General features: G+C 45.8%; 1 protein-coding gene and 1 long non-coding RNA gene across 6 annotated transcripts; one reads left to right on the top strand and one right to left on the bottom strand.

Moving 5' to 3' along the window:
* Positions 1-1,408: 1,408 nt before the first annotated feature.
* LOC120040543 (histone-lysine N-methyltransferase SETD1A-like) lies at positions 1,409-15,628 on the top strand. Of its 4 annotated transcripts, none has more exons than XM_038985651.1 (20): positions 1,409-1,441; positions 2,327-2,471; positions 2,579-2,677; positions 2,787-3,057; positions 3,253-3,377; positions 3,544-3,800; positions 3,972-5,700; positions 5,810-6,751; positions 7,544-7,717; positions 8,529-8,882; positions 9,194-9,227; positions 9,352-9,544; positions 9,705-9,760; positions 9,866-11,184; positions 11,593-11,944; positions 12,360-12,541; positions 12,973-13,083; positions 13,453-13,572; positions 13,755-13,892; positions 14,114-15,628. In XM_038985651.1, exons 2-20 carry the CDS (start codon positions 2,334-2,336, stop codon positions 14,285-14,287), a joined length of 6,768 nt encoding a protein of 2,255 aa, XP_038841579.1. In that variant the 5' UTR covers positions 1,409-1,441; positions 2,327-2,333; the 3' UTR covers positions 14,288-15,628. The 4 variants fall into 4 exon arrangements, with proteins under 4 accessions (XP_038841579.1, XP_038841587.1, XP_038841574.1 ...); XM_038985659.1 differs by lacking the exon at positions 1,409-1,441 and adding an exon at positions 1,478-2,115; XM_038985663.1 differs by lacking the exon at positions 1,409-1,441 and having other exon boundaries at positions 2,177-2,471; positions 8,529-8,610; positions 8,722-8,882.
* Positions 7,062-10,266, bottom strand: LOC120040577. 2 transcript variants are annotated; one of them, XR_005475703.1, is made up of 4 exons: positions 9,681-10,266; positions 9,298-9,518; positions 9,035-9,187; positions 7,062-8,890 (listed from the first exon to the last, which is right to left on the bottom strand). It is a non-coding gene; the product is annotated as an uncharacterized LOC120040577 (long non-coding RNA). The 2 variants fall into 2 exon arrangements; XR_005475701.1 differs by having other exon boundaries at positions 9,298-10,266.
* Positions 15,629-22,647: the final 7,019 nt, after the last annotated feature.

Here is a 22,647-nt window from a genome sequence, read left to right as displayed (position 1 = left end):
AGCAGCATAATACAGAGATCCTTGATGACAACCTGCTCCAGAGCGCTCAGGACATCAGACTGGGGCGAAGGTTCACCTTCCAACAGGACAACGACCCTAAGCACACAGCCAAGACTACACAGGAGTGGCTTCGGGGCAAGTCTGAATGTCCTTGAGTGGGCCATCCAGAGCCAAGACTTGAACCCTAACATCTGTGCCAAACTTGTAGTGTCATACCCAAGAAGACTCAATGCTGTAATCGCTGCCAAAGGTGCTTAAACAAAGTACTGAGTAAAGGGTCTGATTACATATGTAAATGTTATGTTTTATTTGTAATAAATTTGCCAAAATTTCTAAACCTGCTTTAGATTTGTCATTATGGAGTATTGTGTGTATTATGAGAAACATGTGGTAAAAGTAGAGCGTTCTGAATACTTTCTGAATGCACTGTATCATGTATATTTTGTTAACTGTCCGGATGGCTTGGTCTTGGATGAGCTTATAGCACTTCCATTGCAAACTGAAAGCTCGTTGTGTATTCAGCTCACTGTCTGGACCCATGTGATAACTGGAAGAGTTAAGTAGGAGATGGAAGTGTTTGTCAGTAATGTTACCTTTTTTAAATCGTCATAGCAGGCACAGGTATACATGATGCTAGCTACATACTCGTATTTGATTAATAAATAAACATGTTTTCGCAAACCTTTGATAAAAAGGACCACACCAATGTAGCTTTAAACGTCCGTTGTATACTACTGGCATACTGCAAACTTGCCCCCACCCTGGCGCAGTTGTCAAAACAATGGCAACGTCACACACTAGCTAGTTGTGCTTTGCTGAGGAATATTTTGTTTTTGTCCGCTCACACAGGAGTAATGTTTTTGTTTAAGGGGGTGCTGCAGCAACCCTACTTCCCGCAGCTATGAACATAACCCTTTTTAATTGTGTGACGTATGTGATCATGTGTCTCGTTTCCCTGCGGTGCCATGTTTGGCCACATGATGGCAGTGTTGTCCCTTGATAGTTTCCTTGTGCAGTAGTTCTTTTGAAACTTCTTTGGTACTCCGTATGCATAATATAACTAAGTAAAGACGTTCAAAACTGGAGGTATGAGGATAATTAAATAATACATTTTTCTGTGTCAATGTCCTGCAAGTTATACTATATGGAATGGGTATCTCTAAGGCCACATCTGATACATTGATCCTTACATTCGCCACAAGTAGTCATAGACAAGAGAAGGCACAGACGAATAGTTTTTAAAATCCTATAGCTACCTGTATGTAGTAGGCACATCCAACAGAAAAAAATGTAATATATTTTTAGTCGGTGACGTTTGTATTTTGACTGAGTTGACTATTCCGTTTATTTTCGTGTATCTGGATGGAGTATGAGGAAAGTGCTGACTTCGAATGACGAAATGTATTCGCAAAGACTGATGGAGTGCAGGCGAGGCTTTCAGGTTTGTTACGCGATGGCCGCTCGTTTAACATTATTTTGTTTTAGGACATAAACAAATAGTTCGTGAAATATTACGCTTTGTATGGTAACTACACAGCACCGGGAAAGTATCGACATTGTTAGAACTGAGCTATTGTGCCCACTAGCAAAAACGGAGTTATCTTTTCAGTTTGATACTCAAGTGTTTTTCCCCGTTCGTCCTAGGCCTAGGTTCACTTGAGCGGCGGGTTGGTAGTTTCGGATGAAACGGGCAATCGGTTTGAAAGAGGCAGGTTCGGTTAGGCGAGTGAATGACGATTAGCAAGCTAACTTAGGTCGATCTTTGCATCGTTGTACAGAAATAATATTTTGAATAACCACTTTAAAATGTATGAAACTTAACTAGCTAGTTGGGATTTGAATAGCTACCTAGGTAACAAGCTAACTTGTTAAATGAAACTGAGTATGGTAGCAGCTAACGCTAGCTACACATGCTAATCTAGTTTAGATATAGCTAGTTAGTTAAGGTGATCCGAAATATATAACTAACGTTACAATAAGCTACCGTAGTTATCTAAATCATAACTAGCGGGTTGAAAATAGTGGAATCCTATCAAAACACAGCTAGCTAGCGTGTGACGTTGTCATTGTTTTGACAGCAGCACCAGGCTGGAGCGAGTTTACAGTATGCCAGAGGTAGGTTACCAATGACAAGAACTGACGTTTGATGCTACATTGATGTGACCTGTTTTATCAAAGAAGGTTTTCTAAAACATGTTTTATTTAACCAAATACGAGTATGTAGCTAGCGTCATGTATACTTGTGCCTGTTATGAGGATACAAAATTATGGAAACGTTAGTGCCAAAACACTTAATTCAGTTGCATCTCCCACTTCACTCTTCCAGTTATAGCATGGATCCAGACAGTGAGCCGGATACACAACGAGCTCTCAGTTTGCAATGGAAGAGCTATAAGCTCGTCCAAGACCCAGCCATCCGGAGGGTTAACAACAAAATATACCGATATGATGGGGTGCATTTCAGTGTGCCGGTTGGTATTGTTTTTACATACCTTTTTTTATTTATTTTGGAGTAGGGTTGTTGTACATGTCCTGAATTGTAACATGAGCCTTTGACTTTTACTTGTCATCTCTCCAGGACTCGGGGTTCCCCCCAGTGGGAGATTTGCGGGACCCTCGACCTCGTAGAATCTGGTCCAGGCACACAGAGATGGCCCTGCCAGTACCCAAGTTCAAAGTTAGGACCCTAACTAACTTGCTGACTCATCATACACTCACACCAGCCTCACTCTCTAAAAGCTGCACTGTAGCATGCTATCTCTAATTTCCTTATTTTGTTCCCAAAGCTGGATGAGTTCTACGTGGGCCCCATTCCCCTCAAGGAGGTGACCTTCGCTCGCCTCAATGACAACATCAAGGAACCCTTCCTGGCTGAGATGTGCGCAAAGTTTGGAGAGGTGGAGGAGATGGAGATATTGTTTCACCCCAAGACCCGTAAGCACCTGGGCCTGGCCCGCGTGCTCTTCACCAGCACCAGGGGGGCGAAGGACACGGTCAAACACCTGCACAACACCTCCGTCATGGGTAACATCATTCACGCTCAGCTGGACATCAAAGGTATGACATGGATTCATGGCTTAATATCTATGTTTGATTTGATATAAAAATCTATTTTGTATAAAAATAACTTCTATTGCAATTACTATTGAAGTATAGAGGTGTTTTATGGAGACATAATTGTTGTCACATTTGAATTTTGTGAAGATATTAGCTACATCCTTGTCTTATGGGTATGTTTGTGTGTATCTGCAGGCCAGCAGAGGCAGAAGTATTATGACCTGATAGTGAGTGGCTCCTACACGCCCCAGACTGTGCCCACAGGAGGCAAGGCCCTGACAGAGCGGTTCCAGCCCCCAGCGCCAACACAACCAGACACGGTACACTCACGAAGGGCTCATCACAATCATCCTACTGACAGTTTCATGGAGGATTTACCTTTATGGTCCATCATTCTTGAGAGGCTTTCATAAATTTCTACTGTGTAATGTTTTTTACTTTCTCTGTCTAATTCTCCCATCTTCCTGTTCCTCTCTCTCTGTGCAGTCGTCAGATATCAGGCGGAGACTGTCCTCTGAGATAGCTGGCCTGGCTGTGGGCTTGGCTGCAGGGGTACCGGCTCTCACCCCTGGGAGCACCACCCCCTGCTCTGTGGACACAGGCTTCAGTGAGCAGCGTCTAGACACGACCCCCTCCTCCATGGGGGGGCCCTACACCCCAGGCTCCTCCGCTTCCTCGCAGGGAGGAGGAACGCCCTACACCCCTCGCTCTGTCTCACAGGACTCGGGCTACGCTGTTGCCAGGTCAGTATTGGGGAGAATGCATAGTAGCTCAGTTGTTCATTTATCTAAAAATGTGTTTGTCATTCCAAAAAGATATACACATTTCTCTTTATTAGGATAGTAATAGTCAATGTGGTAACTTGTGTTATATGTAAACCCTCTATGAACCCTCTTTCTCCTTTTGTTTCTTAGACAAGTTGGATACAGTGCTGGCCCATTGACCAGTGGCTACCCTCCCCAGGACATGCTTCCCTCCTCCTCCTGCTCCTCTACCGTCTCCTCCTCAGTCGGGGCATACAAAGCTCCCCGGTACTCGGAGGACCCCCATGCACCCCCTCAAGACCCCTACCAAAGGTGTCGCCCCACATACCCCCCTACCGGCCCTTTCCGTCCTAACGAGCCCCCGCTCTACCCCACATACCCAAACACTGGAGGGGCTGGACAGCACATGGCACACCACCCTGCAATGCCTCCCCCACCTCTTGCACCCCAGTACGAGCAGCCTCCTCTGGCAGACCGGGACAGAGAGAGGGACAGAGAGCGGGACAGGGACTCAGGAGGGCGGTACGGTGCCAGTGGGATTGGCTCTAGAAGGTCATCTTACCAGGAGGTCAACTCTTCCTCCAAGTATTCCCACCACTCGCATCACTCAGAGAGGGAGAGGGGCTACAGACGGGACAGCCTGGGCTCCAGAGAACACGGCAGACACCGTAACCACCACTCACACAATCACAGCAGCAGTAGTAGTAGTAGTAGTAGCAGCAGCCGGCGACGGAGCAGCCACGACCGAGACAGCAGGGAGAGGGACAGAGACAGCGACTACTCAAACAGCTCCGACCCCAGATTCAACTCCAACTCCCACCGCTCCTCCTCCAACAGCCTGTCCCCGCCTCCATCTGCCTACCCCTCCTACTCCTCCTCCAAAGACCAACCCCCTCCCCACAACCCCTCTGTCTCCTCCCGCCTAGAGCCCTCCTCAGTGTATCGTGCCCAGCCTAGTGGTGCTGGTTCTGGGGAGAGGGGGTCTGTGTCTGACAAGGACCCCCGATCCCACCACACCCCTCTGCCGCCCCCTCCACCACCTCCCCTCCCCCCTGCCTCTGTGATAGCGGCGGCTGTAGCAGAGACGCTCAGCACTCTTGACTTTGGCCAGGAGAGCCCAGTCAGAGAGGAGACGTGGACCAAGCCCAAACGCCAGCCCACCACCCCACCTCCCCCTCCTCAGCATCCCTCCACCCCTCCCTCTTCTCCACCCCACTCCTCCATCGCTTCCTCCTCCACTTCACCCTCCTCCACCTCCCTCCCACACCATCTCCCCTCCTCTACTTCCCTCTCCCCACCCCCCCAGCGAGACTCCTCCTCCCCGGAGCCAGATTCCACCAATGAGAGCCTGCCATTTGTCTACCACAGCAGCAGCTTAGACTCTCGTATTGAGATGCTCCTGAAAGAGCAGAAAGCTAAGTTCTCCTTCCTGCCCTCCGATGAAGATGAGGAAGAGGACAGGAAGGACGAAAGGCAGAGAGAGAAGGTGGCAGCAGCAGGAGAGGGAGGAGCAGGGAAGGGAGGAGCAGCAGGCGAGGGCAGGAGCAATAAGCAGAGGGAGCAGGATGGGGAGAAAGACAGGCGGAGGAGACAAGGAGGAGATGGTGGAGGCCAGCAGAGGAGGAAAGGAGAGAGGGATAGAGACGGCCGTAGAGGGAGGAAGCAGAGAACGGGGGGAGAGGGGAGGAAGAGTCCCACTGTAGTAGCACAAGCTACCCCCTCCTCCTCCTCCACCTTCTCACCCCGCGTCCCCACCACAGATGACCATACTAGTCTCCATGGAACAGGACCTCTGCAGGAGGAGACAGCCCAACCTGAGCCTATTGATCCAAGGACCAGACAAGGGGCACAGACACCCCCCTACAACGGAAAGAGTCAGGTAAGAACATCTTACAGATTGTATGGAAACGTTGGTGTATTAGCAGGGATTGTCAGTTGATGCAAAAGTGTGGGAAATTTGTGAATTCTCTCCTCTTTCCTTCCTGCAGTCATCCCCTCATTCCTCTGGGGAAGACATGGAGATCTCCGACGAGGATGAAGAACACACCATTACAGCAGTGACCACCCACCACGCCACTCCTTCCTCCGTCTCTTCTCCATCTTCATCCCAGGCCCCCCTGCCCTCCCAGACAGACCCCTCTGCCTCCCCCACTGACCCCACACAGCACTTTGGCACGTCCATGCCTGCTCCACCCATCCCCTCTTACCCCCCTCACCTCCCTCCCCCGGGCTTTTCCCTGCAGCCCCCTCCACCCCCCTGCATCCCCCCACCGCTGGGCCACATGGAGCTGCACTCTGAGTACCCTCCTCCCATGCCCCCACACATGTATGACTATGCCAGCAGTATGGAGCTTATGAACCAGTACAGTGGCGGAGCCCCCATGTCCTTCCAGATGCAGACCCAGATGCTGAGTCGGCTGCACCAGCTGAGGATGTCCTCTAATGGCACCGCTGCCCCTGGCGACGCCCCCCCTTCAGACTACTACCACTCCATGCCCCCTCCCCCACACACCCACCACCCCTACATGGACCAAGAAGGGGGTGGCTATGAGCAGGACCAGCACTACATGCCCTCCCACATGCCCTACGCCTACCCTGGCCCCTCTCAGATGCCCCACCACCACGCCATCCCCCCTCCACACACGGGCTGGGCCCCGCATGTCTTACCCGAACACTACGCGTACCACACCCCTCCGCCCTATGGGACTATGCCTCCTGTGGGGGGAGAGGCCCAGTACGGGGCGGAGGGGGACCCCCAAATGCCCCTGCTAACAGAGAACCCCCACGAGGCCACAGTGCAGCTGGTGCTGGCCACCCTCATCCAGGAGATGAAGAGCATCATGCAGAGGGACCTCAACCGCAAGATGGTGGAGAACATCGCCTTTGGAACCTTTGACGAGTGGTGGGAGCGCAAGGAGACCAAAGCCAAGGTAAGAGAGTGGAACAACATGTTCAGAAAGCACAGAAAAAATGCCCTATACTACATACCTGGTTTGAGGAGTTAGTGAGGTAACTTTGGGCAACCCTTGAGTTCAACTCGGGATAACTGGTGCCATGAAAGTGACTCACCCTTCAGCCAGGTACATTTCTATGGCAACGAATCCTTCAGAACTAACCTGCAGGCTAACTTAGGGCTAACTCCATTTATCCTGAATGAAGTGTCTGCCATGAGTTGAGGACCAAATGAATCCGATTCCCTCCCTCTCATCAAGATTCCCTCCCTCCATCATCCCCCTCATTTTATTAATCAAATGTTTTTTTGTATGTTAAACATAAATGTTAAAATACCTATCGCATTACAATTAGTAATGACAGAATGCATTTGAAACTTGACGCACAATTAAAATGTGTCACTTTCTCGCCCATGGATTGATGTTTCAGTATTGTCTCGACGAGTTTGTTGTTCGATTAGCCACGTGCGACATGCACACGCAGTTACAAGCCTGCTAGAGTTAGCGGCAGGCGGACAAGCAATATCCACCCTTGTATTACGGATGAAATCTGAGCTGGAATGTGAAGCTAACTGAAGCTGGCTAGTTTCTGAAAACCCTGAGTAGATCTAGCTTGCATCGTAGTATACCCATCTGGTCAATTGAAATGGGTTTCTGATTTCTGTTTTTTAAGTCATACATGGTTTTCCTGTTTTTATTTTTTTATCCATTATTTGATTTGCTGTGATACCCATTGGCTTTTGTAAATCCACATCTGTCCTCCCTCCCCAGCCGTTCCAGACCATGGTTCGGGGTGTGGCTGCAGTGAGGGACGAGGACAAGAAGGAGGAGAACAAGGCCAGCAGCAAGCCCCGGGAGCCCCTCATGTCTCTGGTGGACTGGGCCAAGAGTGGAGGAATGGAAGGCTTCTCACTGAGAGGGGCGCTACGACTTCCCTCATTCAAGGTAAACAAGTACACAGAGGCAGCAGTTGGAACTGGGGAATTGTCAGTTACTGATACATACATGTTTGTACTGTGCATAGGAAATAGAGATGGATTAGTACTGTACATGTATAGACATTACACAAATACATGTTCATGTATAGACATTACACAAATACATGTTCATGTATATAGACATTACACTAATACATGTTCATGTATAGACATTACACTAATACATGTTCATGTATATAGACATTACACAAATACATGTTCATGTATATAGACATTACACAAATACATGTACATGTATAGACATTACACAAATACATGTTCATGTATATAGACATTACACAAATACATGTTCATGTATATAGACATTACACAAATACATGTTCATGTATATAGACATTACACTAATACATGTTCATGTATATAGACATTACACTAATACATGTTCATGTATATAGACATTACACTAATACATGTTCATGTATATAGACATTACACTAATACATGTTCATGTATATAGACATTACACTAATACATGTTCATGTATAGACATTACACTAATACATGTTCATGTATAGACATTACACTAATACATGTTCATGTATATAGACATTACACTAATACATGTTCATGTATATAGACATTACACTAATACATGTACATGTATAGACATTACACTAATACATGTTCATGTATATAGACATTACACTAATACATGTTCATGTATATAGACATTACTCCAATGTATCCATCCATTCACTTAGGGATTTTTTCCACCATAACTTATCATGATATTAACTGTGTGTGTGTATTGTGTCCAGGTGAAGAGGAAAGAACCTCTGGAGCTAGCAGAGGTAGGAGAGATGAAGAGACCCAAGACACCACCAGAGGATGACGACGAAGGTGAGCTTTTCATCAATGACCCCCTCCTTTGGGAATCCCTTTGGGGATTTGTCACCGACTGTCTTTGTGTTTCCTATGTTTGCTCACCTTCTCTCTCCTTCTCCCCCCCAGACTCGTACCATGACAAGGGTCTAGAGGGAAGAATGGCAGATGGGGAGGGCCACAGGGCTGAGAGGAACAGCAGGCGGAGGAAGAAGAAGATGAGAAGTCGGAAACCTTGGGACCTGGACAGCGAAGGAGAAGAGACTTCTGACGGTTCTTCTTCAGATAAGGTGTGTGTCTGCATGTGCAAGGGATAATTTAGCATGAAAATGTTTCTCCACATAATAAAGTTCATCTTATCTCAAAAATTGAATAAATGGCTACAGAAACAATAATGCAGGATTCTTCTAATCAGTTGATGATTTCCGCAAGCAGTACATACTGGCAGTGTTGTTGTATTTCCCCATAGTGCTGGCTAGATGGCAGCATTTCACTGTATACCTCTTCATACTCTGCTGTACTTTGGCTTCATTGACTTGGGTTGAGCCTGAGACACTATTGTATATTATCACAAACTGTGTCCTTCTGTTCCTCTCTGTAGGAGGACGAGGAGGGAAGTGACAAGGGGTCAGAAGGTAAATCTAGCATTCTTCATGTTATCCTTATTGAAGCCAATGTGCCCCCCTCACAGGCTTTCTTATCTACCTTTTCCATCATGCCATCTTATCATCTCTCACTTCCTCTCACTTCTTTCTTCAGATGAGGCCTTGAGTGCGGACAGCGATGATGAGAGCCTCTCCTCATCCACAGAGAGTTCTTCCTCCTCAACATCATCATCCTCCTCTTCCTCTGAAGACGAGGAGGAAGGAGAGCAGGCCGGCAGTGGACTGGACACCATGGATGAGTCTACGATGGACAGCACAGCTCTGGATACAGAGAAGGGGGATGACCGGTACGTTTTGAACAGTGTTCCTGATTTTGAATATACCTGTATATAAGTATCCAAAATGTTTTCTATATATTTTCTATGGAAGTGTCTTTATTGAAACTTGATTTGTTGCTCAATGTGTGTCTGGGTTGATACTGACCATTCCACTTGTTGTTCACTCCAGAGAAAAGTCTGCAGCTGCTGTTCCAAAAGCACCGCTCAGCGCCGAGATCAAAGCTGGTTAGTCACACATTTAGTTTCTCTGTTACTGATGTTCATTTCCATGGCAAGTGCCAATGTTGTTTTTCACCTGATTCATAATTCAAATATGTGCCCATATCTCAGAAATTGCTGCCAGCAAGAAGGATTCATCAACACTCAGCTCAAACGCTCGTCCTCCAGCCCCCCGCCCCTCCTCCCCAATTGTCATTGTGCCTCCTCTCAAGAAGCGAAGGAAGACCGTCTCGTTCTCTACCAGGGAGAGCGACTACAAACCCCACCTTCCAATGGTCCCCTTGTCCCCACCTCCCTCCACTGCCTCTCCTCTCTTGTCCCACATGAAATCTCACCTTCCAGACTCCATTTTCATCGCCTCCACACCTGGAACCACCCCCTCCAAGACTCTCTCACTCCTCCCCTTTGCCTCCAAACCAGGCGAAGGCAATGCCCTCTCTCCCTCCCCTGTTCTCACTGTTCCCTCGCCTGTACGCCCAGAAGACTCAAAAAAGAGCCCTGTCCCTCTGGTGTCCCCCCCAATCACCCCCACCAAGTCCCCCAACAAACGGGGGGCCTCCCCCAAATCTCCCGCTCCAGTGTGGGTGTGTCGCACCGTGCAGAACCTCCCCCTGGACCACGCCTCCATGGTCAAGATGGTCTTCGAGGAGGCCCCGCCCCCTGTCACAAAGGGCCGGGGCAGGGGACGCCCCAGAACTGTCAGCCTGTCGACCCCCACCCCTCTCCCCTCCTTCCACACCCTCAGAGAGGAGGAGGAAGAGGAAGGACTGCAGAGGCTGAGACTCAGTGAGCAGCTGGGAGCATCCAGCCTGCTACAGCTGGGTTCGGCCCCCACGGCTGATCTGTCTGTCCTGGCTGATGTGGCCCTGAAGCTGGACCCAGACGCTGGAGACTCAGAGGAGACGGAGACGTCAGACGAGGCAGAGGAGCAAAAGATGGAGGAGGAGATTCTCCTCTCTCCCAAAGCCCTCCCCCTGGTTATGGACCCACAGGGACTGTCTGCCCTGCAGGAACACAACTATTCCAAAGCCCCCTTCCACCTCATCCCTGCCCAAAAGAGGAGTGTCTCCAAACAGGAGCCTGGGGTGCTCCTCCCTGCAGACTTCAACCATCACGCCATCTCTGGGGTGCTGGAAGCTCCTGAGGAGGTCATAGGGGAACCCCTGCCCTCTAGGGAGAAACACCAGGGTGAGTGTCTGTCTGGCATGGGGCTGCTGTGTGAGGATGGAGACATGGCCAAGGCCTTTGTGCTGACACCTCTCACCCCATCAGCCAAGAGGAAGGGAATGGCGGCGAGGGAGAGCGAACTGGAGGAGATGGGGAAAGAGAAGAACAAGAAGAGGAGGAGGAAAGATAAGGAAAATCTGGAGTTGCAGCAAACGAAAAAGCAGAAGGAACACCAGACCAAGAAACAGAAGAGGAAACTAGAGGTGTGAGGGTTTGTGGGTTTGTGCTTGAGTCAAGTGTCACAACTAAGAAGTGTTGAGCATGGTGCGTCAACATGTAAAGATAGGGTGTTGCTCAACCACAGCTTACATTTACTGTAACTTTGTTGTCTTAAAATGACATGCAAAGCAACGTCTTTCCTCAATTGCACAAAGTTTCACAGCTTGACAGTTACATGGCCAAATTGTCATGTAAATATATATTAATAATGTCAAACAAATTACTACTAAATTACAGTCTAATCTAGAAAGTCCCATCCTATGGCCTGTATTGACCAGTATTTAAGAACCTGTTACAGGCTAATTTTAGTTCCTGAGTTGACATCTTCCACTCTCTCCTTGTTCCTGTCCCTCTCCCACTCTCTCCCTCTTCCTGTCCCCGGTTCCTGTCAGGAGGTGGACCTGGAGGAGGATGTGGACGTGGAGCAGCTGGAGCCGGGTGAGCTGTCTAACACAGAGGACGAGGAAGATGAAGAGTGGGATGATGTGAGGAAGAGCGAGCGCCTCTTCCTCCAGGAGGCCGGGTTGACTTCGTCGCAGCGTTGGCCCAAGCCCATCCCTGCCCCGGAGCCCGTCACGTTTGACCAGCGCAGCGAGTTTGAGCAGATGACCATCCTGTATGACATCTGGAACTCTGGTCTAGACATGGAGGACATGACGCTGCTGAAGACGACCTACGAGAAGCTGCTGCAGGACGACCACAGCACCGACTGGCTCAACGACACACACTGGGTCCACCACACTGATATCCTTTACTACTGGCAGGGCAGGGGGTTTGGAATGAGGGTTAGAAGCCCTGCTTGTGGTTTAGGATCTTCCATGTGTTGATGCCTCTTATGAACAGTTGAGCTGTGTTTTAAGTAATGTACCGGTTTGTGGAAGTCAGTGGAGGCTTCTGAGGGGAGGACGGCTCATAATAATGGCTTGAGCGGCGCAAATAGAATGGCATCATTCACCTGGAAACCATGTGATGGATGTATTTGATACCATTCCACCTATTCTGCTCCAGCCATTACTACAAGCCCATCCTCCCCAATTAAGGTGCCACCAACCTCCTGTGGTGGAAGTAGATGAAATGGTGTGTAATGATGCATGTGTATTAAGATGGACTGGTGTGTGTTCAACAGTAACTGTTGTTAGCCTTAACGTGTGGCCTGCACTTACCAACATCCCCAACCCGCGGCGTAAGAAGAAGAGTGCAGACGGGCAGCTGCGGGAGCACGTGACAGGCTGTGCCAGGAGCGAGGGCTACTACGCCATCAGCAGGAAGGAGAAGGATGTCTACCTGGATCTGGAACTGCCTGAGCAGGCCCTACTGGAGGCTGCCGACTACGACGCCTCGGTACGCACACCTCTCTTTGCCATCTCTCTCCTTTTTATACTATATATAGTCTCTGGCTTTTCATACAATGGTGTCATGTTGTTGCTTGTCATAGGCTCTGTGGTCACAGGTTTTGTTCCAATAAGATTGATGACCTTTGGTCATTGAATACAGGAAAGTTGGTGAACAAGTAGTGTATTTCTTATTTTAGCATATGCTTCACAATGCTGTAGGAAGTCCCGCAGAGTTTGTCATGCAGATGTATTCAACAGCTTTGCGTTTCATTGCCTCGTCTGCTCGAGGCAATGAAAATGAACTCGCTTAATCTCAGATTAACTATTTTATTGAGCATTTAGGGCAAAGTGCCTCTGACTCAATAGTATTTAGCTCAAGGCCATGTGATTGTGTGTGTCACTGGCCCAATGTAACTCTCCTTCTGTCCTCCCCCTCAGGGCTCAAACCGGCTGCTGTCAGAGAGACGGTCGGAGCAGCGCCGCCTCCTCAGTGCCATAGGCATCCCTGCAGTCATGGACTCTGACCTGCTCAAACTCAATCAGCTCAAGGTACACAACAGCAGCCTGGAACTGTGTGTACCACTGATATTATCTAACTGCTGTGTTACCTCTGCTCTACAACCACCATGTCATTTCCCATGGGTTTCATTCTGAGAACTCACTTCTGTTACTGTGTAATGAAGACCGTGACCTTTTAAACCCATGCCAGTGTGTTGATAATGAGACTTTGATCCAGGACTATGGTGAAATCTAGAGGAAAGGCTGATATTGCATTCAATCCGGTTGTCTAGACAAAGCTTGATGAGTTGGTTATTTTAATCAGTTGTGTGGTGCAGGACTGAGTTTGTGAAACCCTGGACTAGAGTAACTAAATGAGTATTGCACCACTATGGCACTAACTCTTGCTTCCTTCCTCAGTTCCGTAAGAAGAAGCTTCGATTTGGCCGCAGTAGGATCCATGAATGGGGCCTGTTCACCATGGAACCCATTGCTGCTGACGAGATGGTCATTGAGTATGTGGGCCAGAATATCAGACAGGTACTGGTCATTGTACTGCTTGAGGAGTGTATGTGTGTAGGGCCATATTGTAGTCTGTACGTCATTCAGCCATAGTGTGGTGTCAGCATTAGCAATAGACACATGGCAAACATCAGTGTTTGTCTTTCCTGGGTGTTCATCTGGCATCATTGTTTGACTGTTTGTGCCCGTTTCTTTGCCAGATGGTGGCTGACAACAGAGAGAAGCGTTATGCCCAGCAGGGCATTGGGAGCAGCTACCTGTTCAGAGTGGACCACGACACCATCATTGATGCTACCAAGTTAGGCAACCTGGCACGCTTCATCAACCACTGCTGCACTGTGAGTCAGCCTATACCTGCACAAGCAAAACAATACAGGATATAACAATGGAGTGAAGCAACGTGAAGACTAAATAGAAATACACATATTTCTATCATAGATATTTAGTGACTCTGATACACACACAATGTTCACAGTAACATTGACTGGTAAGATCCTCTTAAGTCGTTTTGTTTTCTTTGAATTACCTATAACTGGTCTCTGTCCTCTTCCTTCCCCAGCCTAACTGCTATGCAAAGGTGATCACCATAGAATCCCAGAAGAAGATCGTGATCTACTCCAAGCAGGCCATTGGCATGAATGAAGAGATTACCTACGACTACAAGTTCCCTCTAGAGGAAAATAAGATTCCCTGTCTGTGTGGAACAGAGAACTGCCGTGGGACGCTCAACTAGATATCACAGCATGACCACTCTCACACTGAGGTGTGGCAGTGCCCCGTTTCAGTCCCTCCTGTCCCCCCTCCACAACCCCCGACTATAACCAAGAACAAAGCCACACCCACCACCAACAGCCCCCCTCCTGACCCCAAAGCCCACCTGCTCCTCCAGACTGTCAAACAGTTGTCTGTACCATATCCAGAAAACAGAGAGACATGTAACGTTTGCACTGTTCACATGCTTTAATTTACCTGGGGTTATGGTTTATTATCTTAGGGGCTGTGAGACTCTCCTTCCCAGGGGTGTGATTAATAATCGGGCCCCCTCTCCTGTACCCCAAACCCTTGAAATGCAGCAGTAGTCTCCGCTGTAGCAGGATTTAATAACTTAGGACCACTTGTTCCCGTTCGATCAAGGGTGGCCATTCCCCCCCCCCCCCCCCCCCCCTGCCAACAGCCTTTCCTTGGAATAGAGAATGCAACCGTAACCTATCAGAACTGGTCTGTGCCTCCGCACAGATAGGGTGTGGTCCGAAAGCTCCCGCTAACCCAAACTCTCTACCCACACACACACCAATCCGCACATAGACGCACAGGATTTACAAACATATTCAGGGTTTTAAAGGCGCTCGTTCGCAGCGCAGTTTTAGTTACACACTCTAATCCATTGGGACTTCAGTTATGCAAGATTTCCAAACATGAAGATTGTTTGAGCTTTGTCATTTTATAGTATTGCATATTCTTATTCTTGTTCTGATTTAGTTGCGTGAGCTGTAGGTGGGTGTGTGACTCTCCCCTCACCAGTTTGTTTGGATGAGAGACCATAGACTTAAATGCTAAATAAGAACAAATCATTTGTAGATCAAATAGTGTGTGGCGTCACATCAGTTTATCTTTAAAGCTTAAGATGGCTGCTGAGTTTTAGTCTGCAGGTTTATCTCAATTTGGAATGCTTTGTTTGTTCCTTTTACGTTCCCCTTTCCCCATTGTGATGTTGTCCCTCCTCACGTTAGGAAGCAGAGAAAGGACCTGACCCGTGTGTATCTGTGTTAAGAGAATGTATTCTTACGGGAGCGAGTGATTTTATTCCTGTCGTGTGAATGTGCTCTCACTGTCAATTAGAAGTTTTGTGCTATTGAACAACCTGCAAATGTCAGGTTGTCTGCGCTTTTTGTATGACATGGTCAAGGCACACTGTCAGAAACTGTTTCTATGAAATCTCCCTTATTTGGCAAACCATTACAGACAAATCTGTTCAAAAAATGTTTTTAATTTAAATGTAACCTTTATTTAACCAGGCAAGTCAGTTATTAAGAATTTTTATTTTATTTACAATGATGGCCTACCCGGATGATGCTGGGCCAATTGTGCACCACCCTATGGGACTTCCAATCACGGCCGGATGTGATACAGCCTGTAATCAAACCGGGGACTGTAGTGACGCCTCTTGCACTGAGATGCAGTGCCTTAGACCGCTGCGCCACTCGGGAGCCCAAACATAACTCTGCCCCATTGACCTCTATACAAGTGTTGAGGTCTGTGTATGTTGGACTTTGTCATTGAGTGTGTGTTCTGAATGGTTTTAAAGGGTGAACTTGTGTAGATCAGATCTGGTAAATCTAGTTAAGTCGATCTCGAGGGGTCATTTTTCACTGTTATCCATGCTCTCTCAACTCAAGCAGTCGCTGTCACAAGTTTTAATCTTTGATTGAGATGTTTTAAATGTCACAAGGCCCCTCCGTTTTCTGTTTCTTCCACAGCAGAAAAGTAATCTATATTTCTTGTTGCAACAGGCGCTTTTCAGTACAAACCAACCCTCTAACTTTAAAATAAAAAGATGGAAAAAAAGTTCTGACAAATGTACATATTGTAGAGGTGTTTGTTTCTCGTAGAAACACACTGGTTCCAGTCTGTAAATACGTTGTTCCTCTCCTACTTCCCATGAGGAAAACTGTACATACCTTCCATTGTTCTTTTTTGTTTTTCATTTTAATTTGATTTTAATATTATTTGCAATATTTCTCTTGTATTAATGCGTTGGACTCTTTTATTAATGGTGCATTAAAATATTTTTTAATTAAAGTGAAAGCTTTGTTTTTTTAAAGCCTTGGTTGAGTGTCTGGATTTTCCCCTAGCACCTGGGTTGTCTATAGGTGTTGTTATATTCACTCTGGCTATCTAATGCGATTTCAGAGCACTCTCGTCCAAGTGTGCCAGAGTGCAGAAAACTGAGGAATTTACGAAAGCGCAACAATGGTTGACTGTCAGTAACCGTCGGCAAAAAAGATAACGTTCCTAGAGAATGAGTTGAAGAAAATGCAATCCTAAATAATGAGCTGTGTGAGAATGTAGCTGAACTTCAAAGGTACTCTCGCAGGTGGAATCTGAAAATCCAAGGTGTAAAAGAGGTAGAGGGAGAGGATATTAGGGAAACAGTCATTAATATCCTGGGAAAGGTGGCTCTGTGCATCAAAGACAGGCTAAGAGACGTGATTGATGTGGTACATCGACTTGGGAAACAAAGATCTGATGGACCCCCTCGCAATATCATCTTGCACTTAACTAAGCGCAATTACAGGGACATCGTCTGGGGAACGGCCAAGGGGAACACGTTTCTGGACGAGAAGAATCTCCGCATCAAAGAAGCTCTCATACCGCAGGATCAGGCTGCCAGGGAGAAACTGTGGCTGCTTATACAGAAGGCACGACAAGAAGGAAAGAAGGCTGGGTTCAAGGGCCCACACGCGTTTATCGAATGATGTATGATTACTGGGTAACTGACATTAACCAAACTGGAACTGTGAGTACTGCCAAGAGTACAGTTAATGTACTACCACGAATAAATGTACTGTCCGAACTACACTTGATGAACACTTGCCAACTAAAAAAAAGGAAGTAAATAGATTTGTTATACTGTTAACCACCGCTACCTCAGCTGCGTCCAACAACAATATTGACGAATACGCTGATTCGGTGAGCGAGTTCATTAGAAAGTGCATTGACGATGTCGTACCCACAGCAACGATTAAAACATTCCCAAACCAGAAACCGTGGATTGATGGCAGCATTCGCGTGAAACTGAAAGCGCGAACCACTGCTTTTAACCAGGGCAAGGTGACCGGAAACATGACCGAATACAAACAGTGTAGCTATTCTCTCCGCAAGGCAATCAAACAAGCAAAGTCCCAGTATAGAGACAAAGTAGAGTCGCAATTCAACAGCTCAGACACAAGAGGTATGTGGCAGGGTCTACAGTCAATCACCGATTACAAAAAGAAAACCAGCCCCGTCGCGGACCAGGATGTCTTGCTCCCAGACAGGCTAAATAACTTTTTTGCTCGCTTTGAGGACAATACAGTGCCACTGACACGGCCGGCTACCAAAACCTGCGGGCTCTCCTTCACTGCAGCCGAGGTGAGTAAAACAGTTAAACGTGTTAACCCTCGCAAGGCTGCAGGCCCAGACGGCATTCCCAGCCGCGTCCTCAGAGCATGCGCAGACCAGCTGGCTGGTGTGTTTAAGGACATATTCAATCAATCCTTATCCCAGTCTGCTGTTCCCACCTGCTTCAAGAGGGCCACCATTGTTCCTGTTCCCAAGAAAGCTAAGGTAACTGAGCTAAACGACTACCGCCCCGTAGCACTCACTTCCGTCGTCATAAAGTGCTTTGAGAGACTAGTCAAGGACCATATCACCTCCACCCTACCTGACACCCTAGACCCACTCCAATTTGCTTACCGACCCAATAGGTCCACAGACGACGCAATCGCAACCACACTGCACACTGCCCTAACCCATCTGGACAAGAGGAATACCTATGTGAGAATGCTGTTCATCGACTACAGCTCAGCATTTAACACCATAGTACCCTCCAAACTCGTCATCAAGCTCGAGACCCTGGGTCTCGACCCCGCCCTGTGCAACTGGATCCTGGACTTCCTGACGGGCCGCCCCCAGGTGGTGAGGGTAGGTAACAACATCTCCACCCCGCTGATCCTCAACACTGGGGCCCCACAAGGGTGCGTTCTGAGCCCTCTCCTGTACTCCCTGTTCACCCACGACTGCGTGGCCATGCACGCCTCCAACTCAATCATCAAGTTTGCGGACGACACTACAGTGGTAGGCTTGATTACCAATAACGACGAGACGGCCTACAGGGAGGAGGTGAGGGCCCTCGGAGTGTGGTGTCAGGAAAATAACCTCACACTCAACGTCAACAAAACAAAGGAGATGATTGTGGACTTCAGGAAACAGCAGAGGGAGCACCCCCCTATCCACATCGACGGGACAGTAGTGGAGAAGGTGGAAAGTTTTAAGTTCCTCGGTGTACACATCACGGACAAACTGAATTGGTCCACCCACACAGACAGCGTTGTGAAGAAGGCGCAGCAGCGCCTCTTCAACCTCAGGAGGCTGAAGAAATTCGGCTTGTCACCAAAAGCACTCACAAACTTCTACAGATGCACAATCGAGAGCATCCTGTCGGGCTGTATCACCGCCTGGTACGGCAACTGCTCCACCCACAACCGTAAGGCTCTCCAGAGGGTAGTGAGGTCTGCACAACGCATCACCGGGGGCAAACTACCTGCCCTCCAGGACACCTACACCACCCGATGTCACAGGAAGGCCATAAAGATCATCAAGGACAACAACCACCCAAGCCACTGCCTGTTCACCCCGCTATCATCCAGAAGGCGAGGTCAGTACAGGTGCATCAAAGCAGGGACCGAGAGACTGAAAAACATCTTCTATCTCAAGGCCATCAGACTGTTAAACAGCCACCACTAACATTTAGTGGCCGCTGCCAACATACTGACTCAACTCCAGTCACTTTAATAATGGGAATTGATGGAAATTATGTAAAAATGTACCACTAGCCACTTTAAACAATGCCACTTAATATAATGTTTACATACCCTACATTACTCATCTCATATGTATATGTATATACTGTACTCTATATCATCTACTGCATCTTGCCATCTTTATGTAATACATGTATCACTAGCCACTTTAAACTATGCCACTTTATGTTTACATACCCTACATTACTCATCTCATATGTATATACTGTACTCTATACCATCTACTGCATCTTGCCTATGCCGTTCTGTACCATCACTCATTCATATATCTTTATGTACATATTCTTTATCCCTTTACACTTGTGTGTATAAGGTAGTAGTTGTGGAATTGTTAGGTTAGATTACTTGTTGGTTATTACTGCATTGTCGGAACTAGAAGCACAAGCATTTTGCTACACTCGCATTAACATCTGCTAACCATGTGTATGTGACAAATAAAATTTGATTTGATTTGAGTGGTTTTCCGTCGGAGTAATCCTCTCAAGGTTCACTGTTTGTTTTATTCACATTACTACTTGTGTTATCTAATTTGTGTTCTTTCTTTTTTAATGCAGGAGTTCGTTGTCAATTCACTCAATATCGTTAGTCTGAATACTAGGGGTTTGAGAAATCTTAAAAGGAAAGCTTTATTTTTACATTGTAAACGCAGTAACGCAGATTTTGTCCTTCAGGAAACTAATTCGGGTGAAAGTGATTTGAAATTTTGGAAAGCACAATGGGGAGATATGGCCTATTTCAATCATGGATCAAATCACTCTGCTGGTGTTTTGACACTTATTCACAAGTTTAAAGGTGACGTTCTAGAATCCACATCTTCACAAGATGGGAGATGGGTCATAGTAACTGTTAAACCTGACAGTGCTATTTTCATCATTTGTAATGTATACGGACATAACTCACATTCTCCAAATAATAATGACCTTTTTTACCCAACTTACCCGGAAAGTACAGGATTTAAGCATCAAATACTCAGAGGCTTTTCTAATTATGTCAGGGGATTTAAATGAACACCTGATGCATCTGCTGATCGTTTTCCTCCAAGAACGAGTCAAAGCCCTCAAAATAGCAATATTATCACTACTTGCAAGGATCTCTGTGTTGAGGATGCTTGGCGTTATTTCAATCCGGATGCAAAGGGTTATACCTGGACCAACAAAACTATGTCACGTAAATCTAGAATAGATTTATTCCTAATTTCCGCCTTTTTGTTACAATTTGTTATAGATGTAGATCATCAGTTGGCTCCCTTTTCTGAACATCACTTGATTTCCCTGAGTTTACAAGCTACTAAAAAATCAAAAGGTACTCGAGGATATTGGAAATTAAAAATCACACTTCTTAAAGATTCTACTCTAATTGAAAAAATCAAATCGTTAGCTAAAGATATTTTTGCAAGAAAAGACTTGGGTCATGGAAATAGATGGGAATTTTTCAAATATAAAGTCAGAGTGGTAGCCATTAAACTCGCCAAAGAGCTGATGCACTTAAAGAACCTTAGAGAAAAAGAGATGATGAGCAAGCTTGACAGTTTTCTAAAGAAAGGTAATCTATCTGAAGAAGAGGAGTCTGTATTCAAGTCTTTACAACTAGAATTAGAACAGCTTTACACGGATCTGGCAATGGGTGCCTTTGTAAGGTCAAGAGCAAAATGGATTGAAGAGAGGGAAAGAAACACTAGTTACTTTTTTGCACTTGAAAAGAGAAACTACAAAAGAAAATCTATAACTGCACTCAAAATTAACAATGTTTTATGCAAAGATCCCATTACAATATCATCATTTGTCAATTCCTTTTATGAAAACCTTTACAGCTCTCAATTTCAGGAAAATGGTTGTGAAAGCTACATTTGCCACATTCAGAATTATGTCCCTGTGAGGATGATTTCCACTCATTTTGCGATTCACCTGTGTCAATTGAAGAAATTAGAGAGGCTCTGAATTCAATGAAAAAAAGGGAAATCACCTGGTTTTGGGAGTTACTAGAAGACCCGATTTTTAATATGTTTCAAGATTGCATTAAAAGTGGGGAAATGGTCTCCACTATGAAACAGGGCCTTATTTAATTGATTCCGAAGCCCGATAAAGACCCTTGTCTCATTGACAATTGGAGACCAATTACTTTATTAAATATTGATTACAAATTGATTGCTCTGGTTTATGCCAAAAGTTTAAAGAAAGGAATAGATACCATTATAAATGAGACTCAAACAGGATTTATGAAGGGCCGTTACGTAAACTCTAACATTCGTTTAGTCTTGGACCTTATAGATTATTCAGATGCAATTGACTCAGATGCGGTTGTCTTATTTTTGGACTTCTGTAAAGCCTTTGACACAATTGAACATGAATTTCTCTTTAGGCCTCAAACTTTTTTGGATTCGGTGAAAATGTTATCAAAGTAATTTGCATGTTTTACAAAGATATAAATAGTTCTGTGTTACTAAACCTTAATACTTCCAAAAGATTCAGTATCAAGTGTACGACAGGGATGCCCAATTTCGCAATTTTTATTCATTTTGGTTGTGGAACTTCTATCTCTAGATATTCTGAATAATGCAAATTTGTATGGCTTAACCATTTTTAACAAAGAAATCAACATTTCCCAACTGGCTGATGCTACTACTCTTTTTTTAAGAGACAAAGACCAGGTCGCCCATGCCCTTAATGCTATAACTGCATTTTCTTTTGCATCAGGATTAAAACTGAATGTTTCTAAATGTGAAATCTTATGTTTATTTGACTCTGATGATAAAGAAATAGAAAATATTCCTGTAGAGGACTGTGTTAAATATTTAGGAATACATCTGTCAAAAAACCACTTAATCAGACAACATTTGAATTTCTCTCCTAAAACTAAGAAAGCCAAAAATATATTTAATAATTGGCTACAAAGAGATCTTTCTATACTTGGGAGAGTACTTCTGTCCAAGGCAGAGGGACTGTCTCGTTTTGTGTAACCCTCATTATCTTCATGTGTAAATCCTGCTACTTGTAAAGAGATCAGTAAGACCTTTCTTGACTTCATCTGGGAAATAAGTGTCACAAACTAAAAAAGTCAGTTCTTTCTAACAAAAGAGCTGAAGGCGGTCTAGAAGTGTTGGATTTTGTTGACATAAATAACACTTTCAAGATCAACTGGTTGAAAAGATGTTTGATCAATACTGATTCAATATGGTATTTCATTCCAAATAATGTGTTTAATAAGTTGGGAGGTCATATTCCTGAAAGATTACCTGCTAAATTGGCTAGGTTTCACCAACAAGCTTTAATGGCCTGGAAAATATGTTTCCTGCACAATTTTTTTCCCACATAAAGCTCTTTTGTGAAATAATTCAGACATAACTGTAAAGAATAAGTAATTTTTCTACCCCAGCTGGCATGAGAGGAATATTGACTTTGTTCTTGATATTTTCGACCACAAGGGTAATATTCTCACATATGAACAATTTATAACATTGAACGAGTTTCCAATACCTTTCAGAGAGTTTATTTCTGTGATCAAAGCCGTTCCC

This window comes from Salvelinus namaycush, chromosome 3, assembly GCF_016432855.1.
Source record: "Salvelinus namaycush isolate Seneca chromosome 3, SaNama_1.0, whole genome shotgun sequence".
Taxonomy (NCBI): domain Eukaryota; kingdom Metazoa; phylum Chordata; class Actinopteri; order Salmoniformes; family Salmonidae; genus Salvelinus; species Salvelinus namaycush.
Note: the sequence above shows the minus strand (reverse complement) of the source record. Positions and strands in the feature narration are given on the sequence as shown.

Bases quoted from the DNA above. Each gene is read 5' to 3' on its own strand.
- LOC120040543 (XM_038985646.1), top strand. From the start codon at position 2,268: ATGGAAACGTTAGTGCCAAAACACTTAATTCAGTTGCATCTCCCACTT. The intron at 5,701-5,809 runs GTAAGAACATCT...TCCTTCCTGCAG, and splicing joins CCTACAACGGAAAGAGTCAG to TCATCCCCTCATTCCTCTGG. The intron at 13,893-14,113 runs GTGAGTCAGCCT...TTCCTTCCCCAG, and splicing joins TCATCAACCACTGCTGCACT to CCTAACTGCTATGCAAAGGT.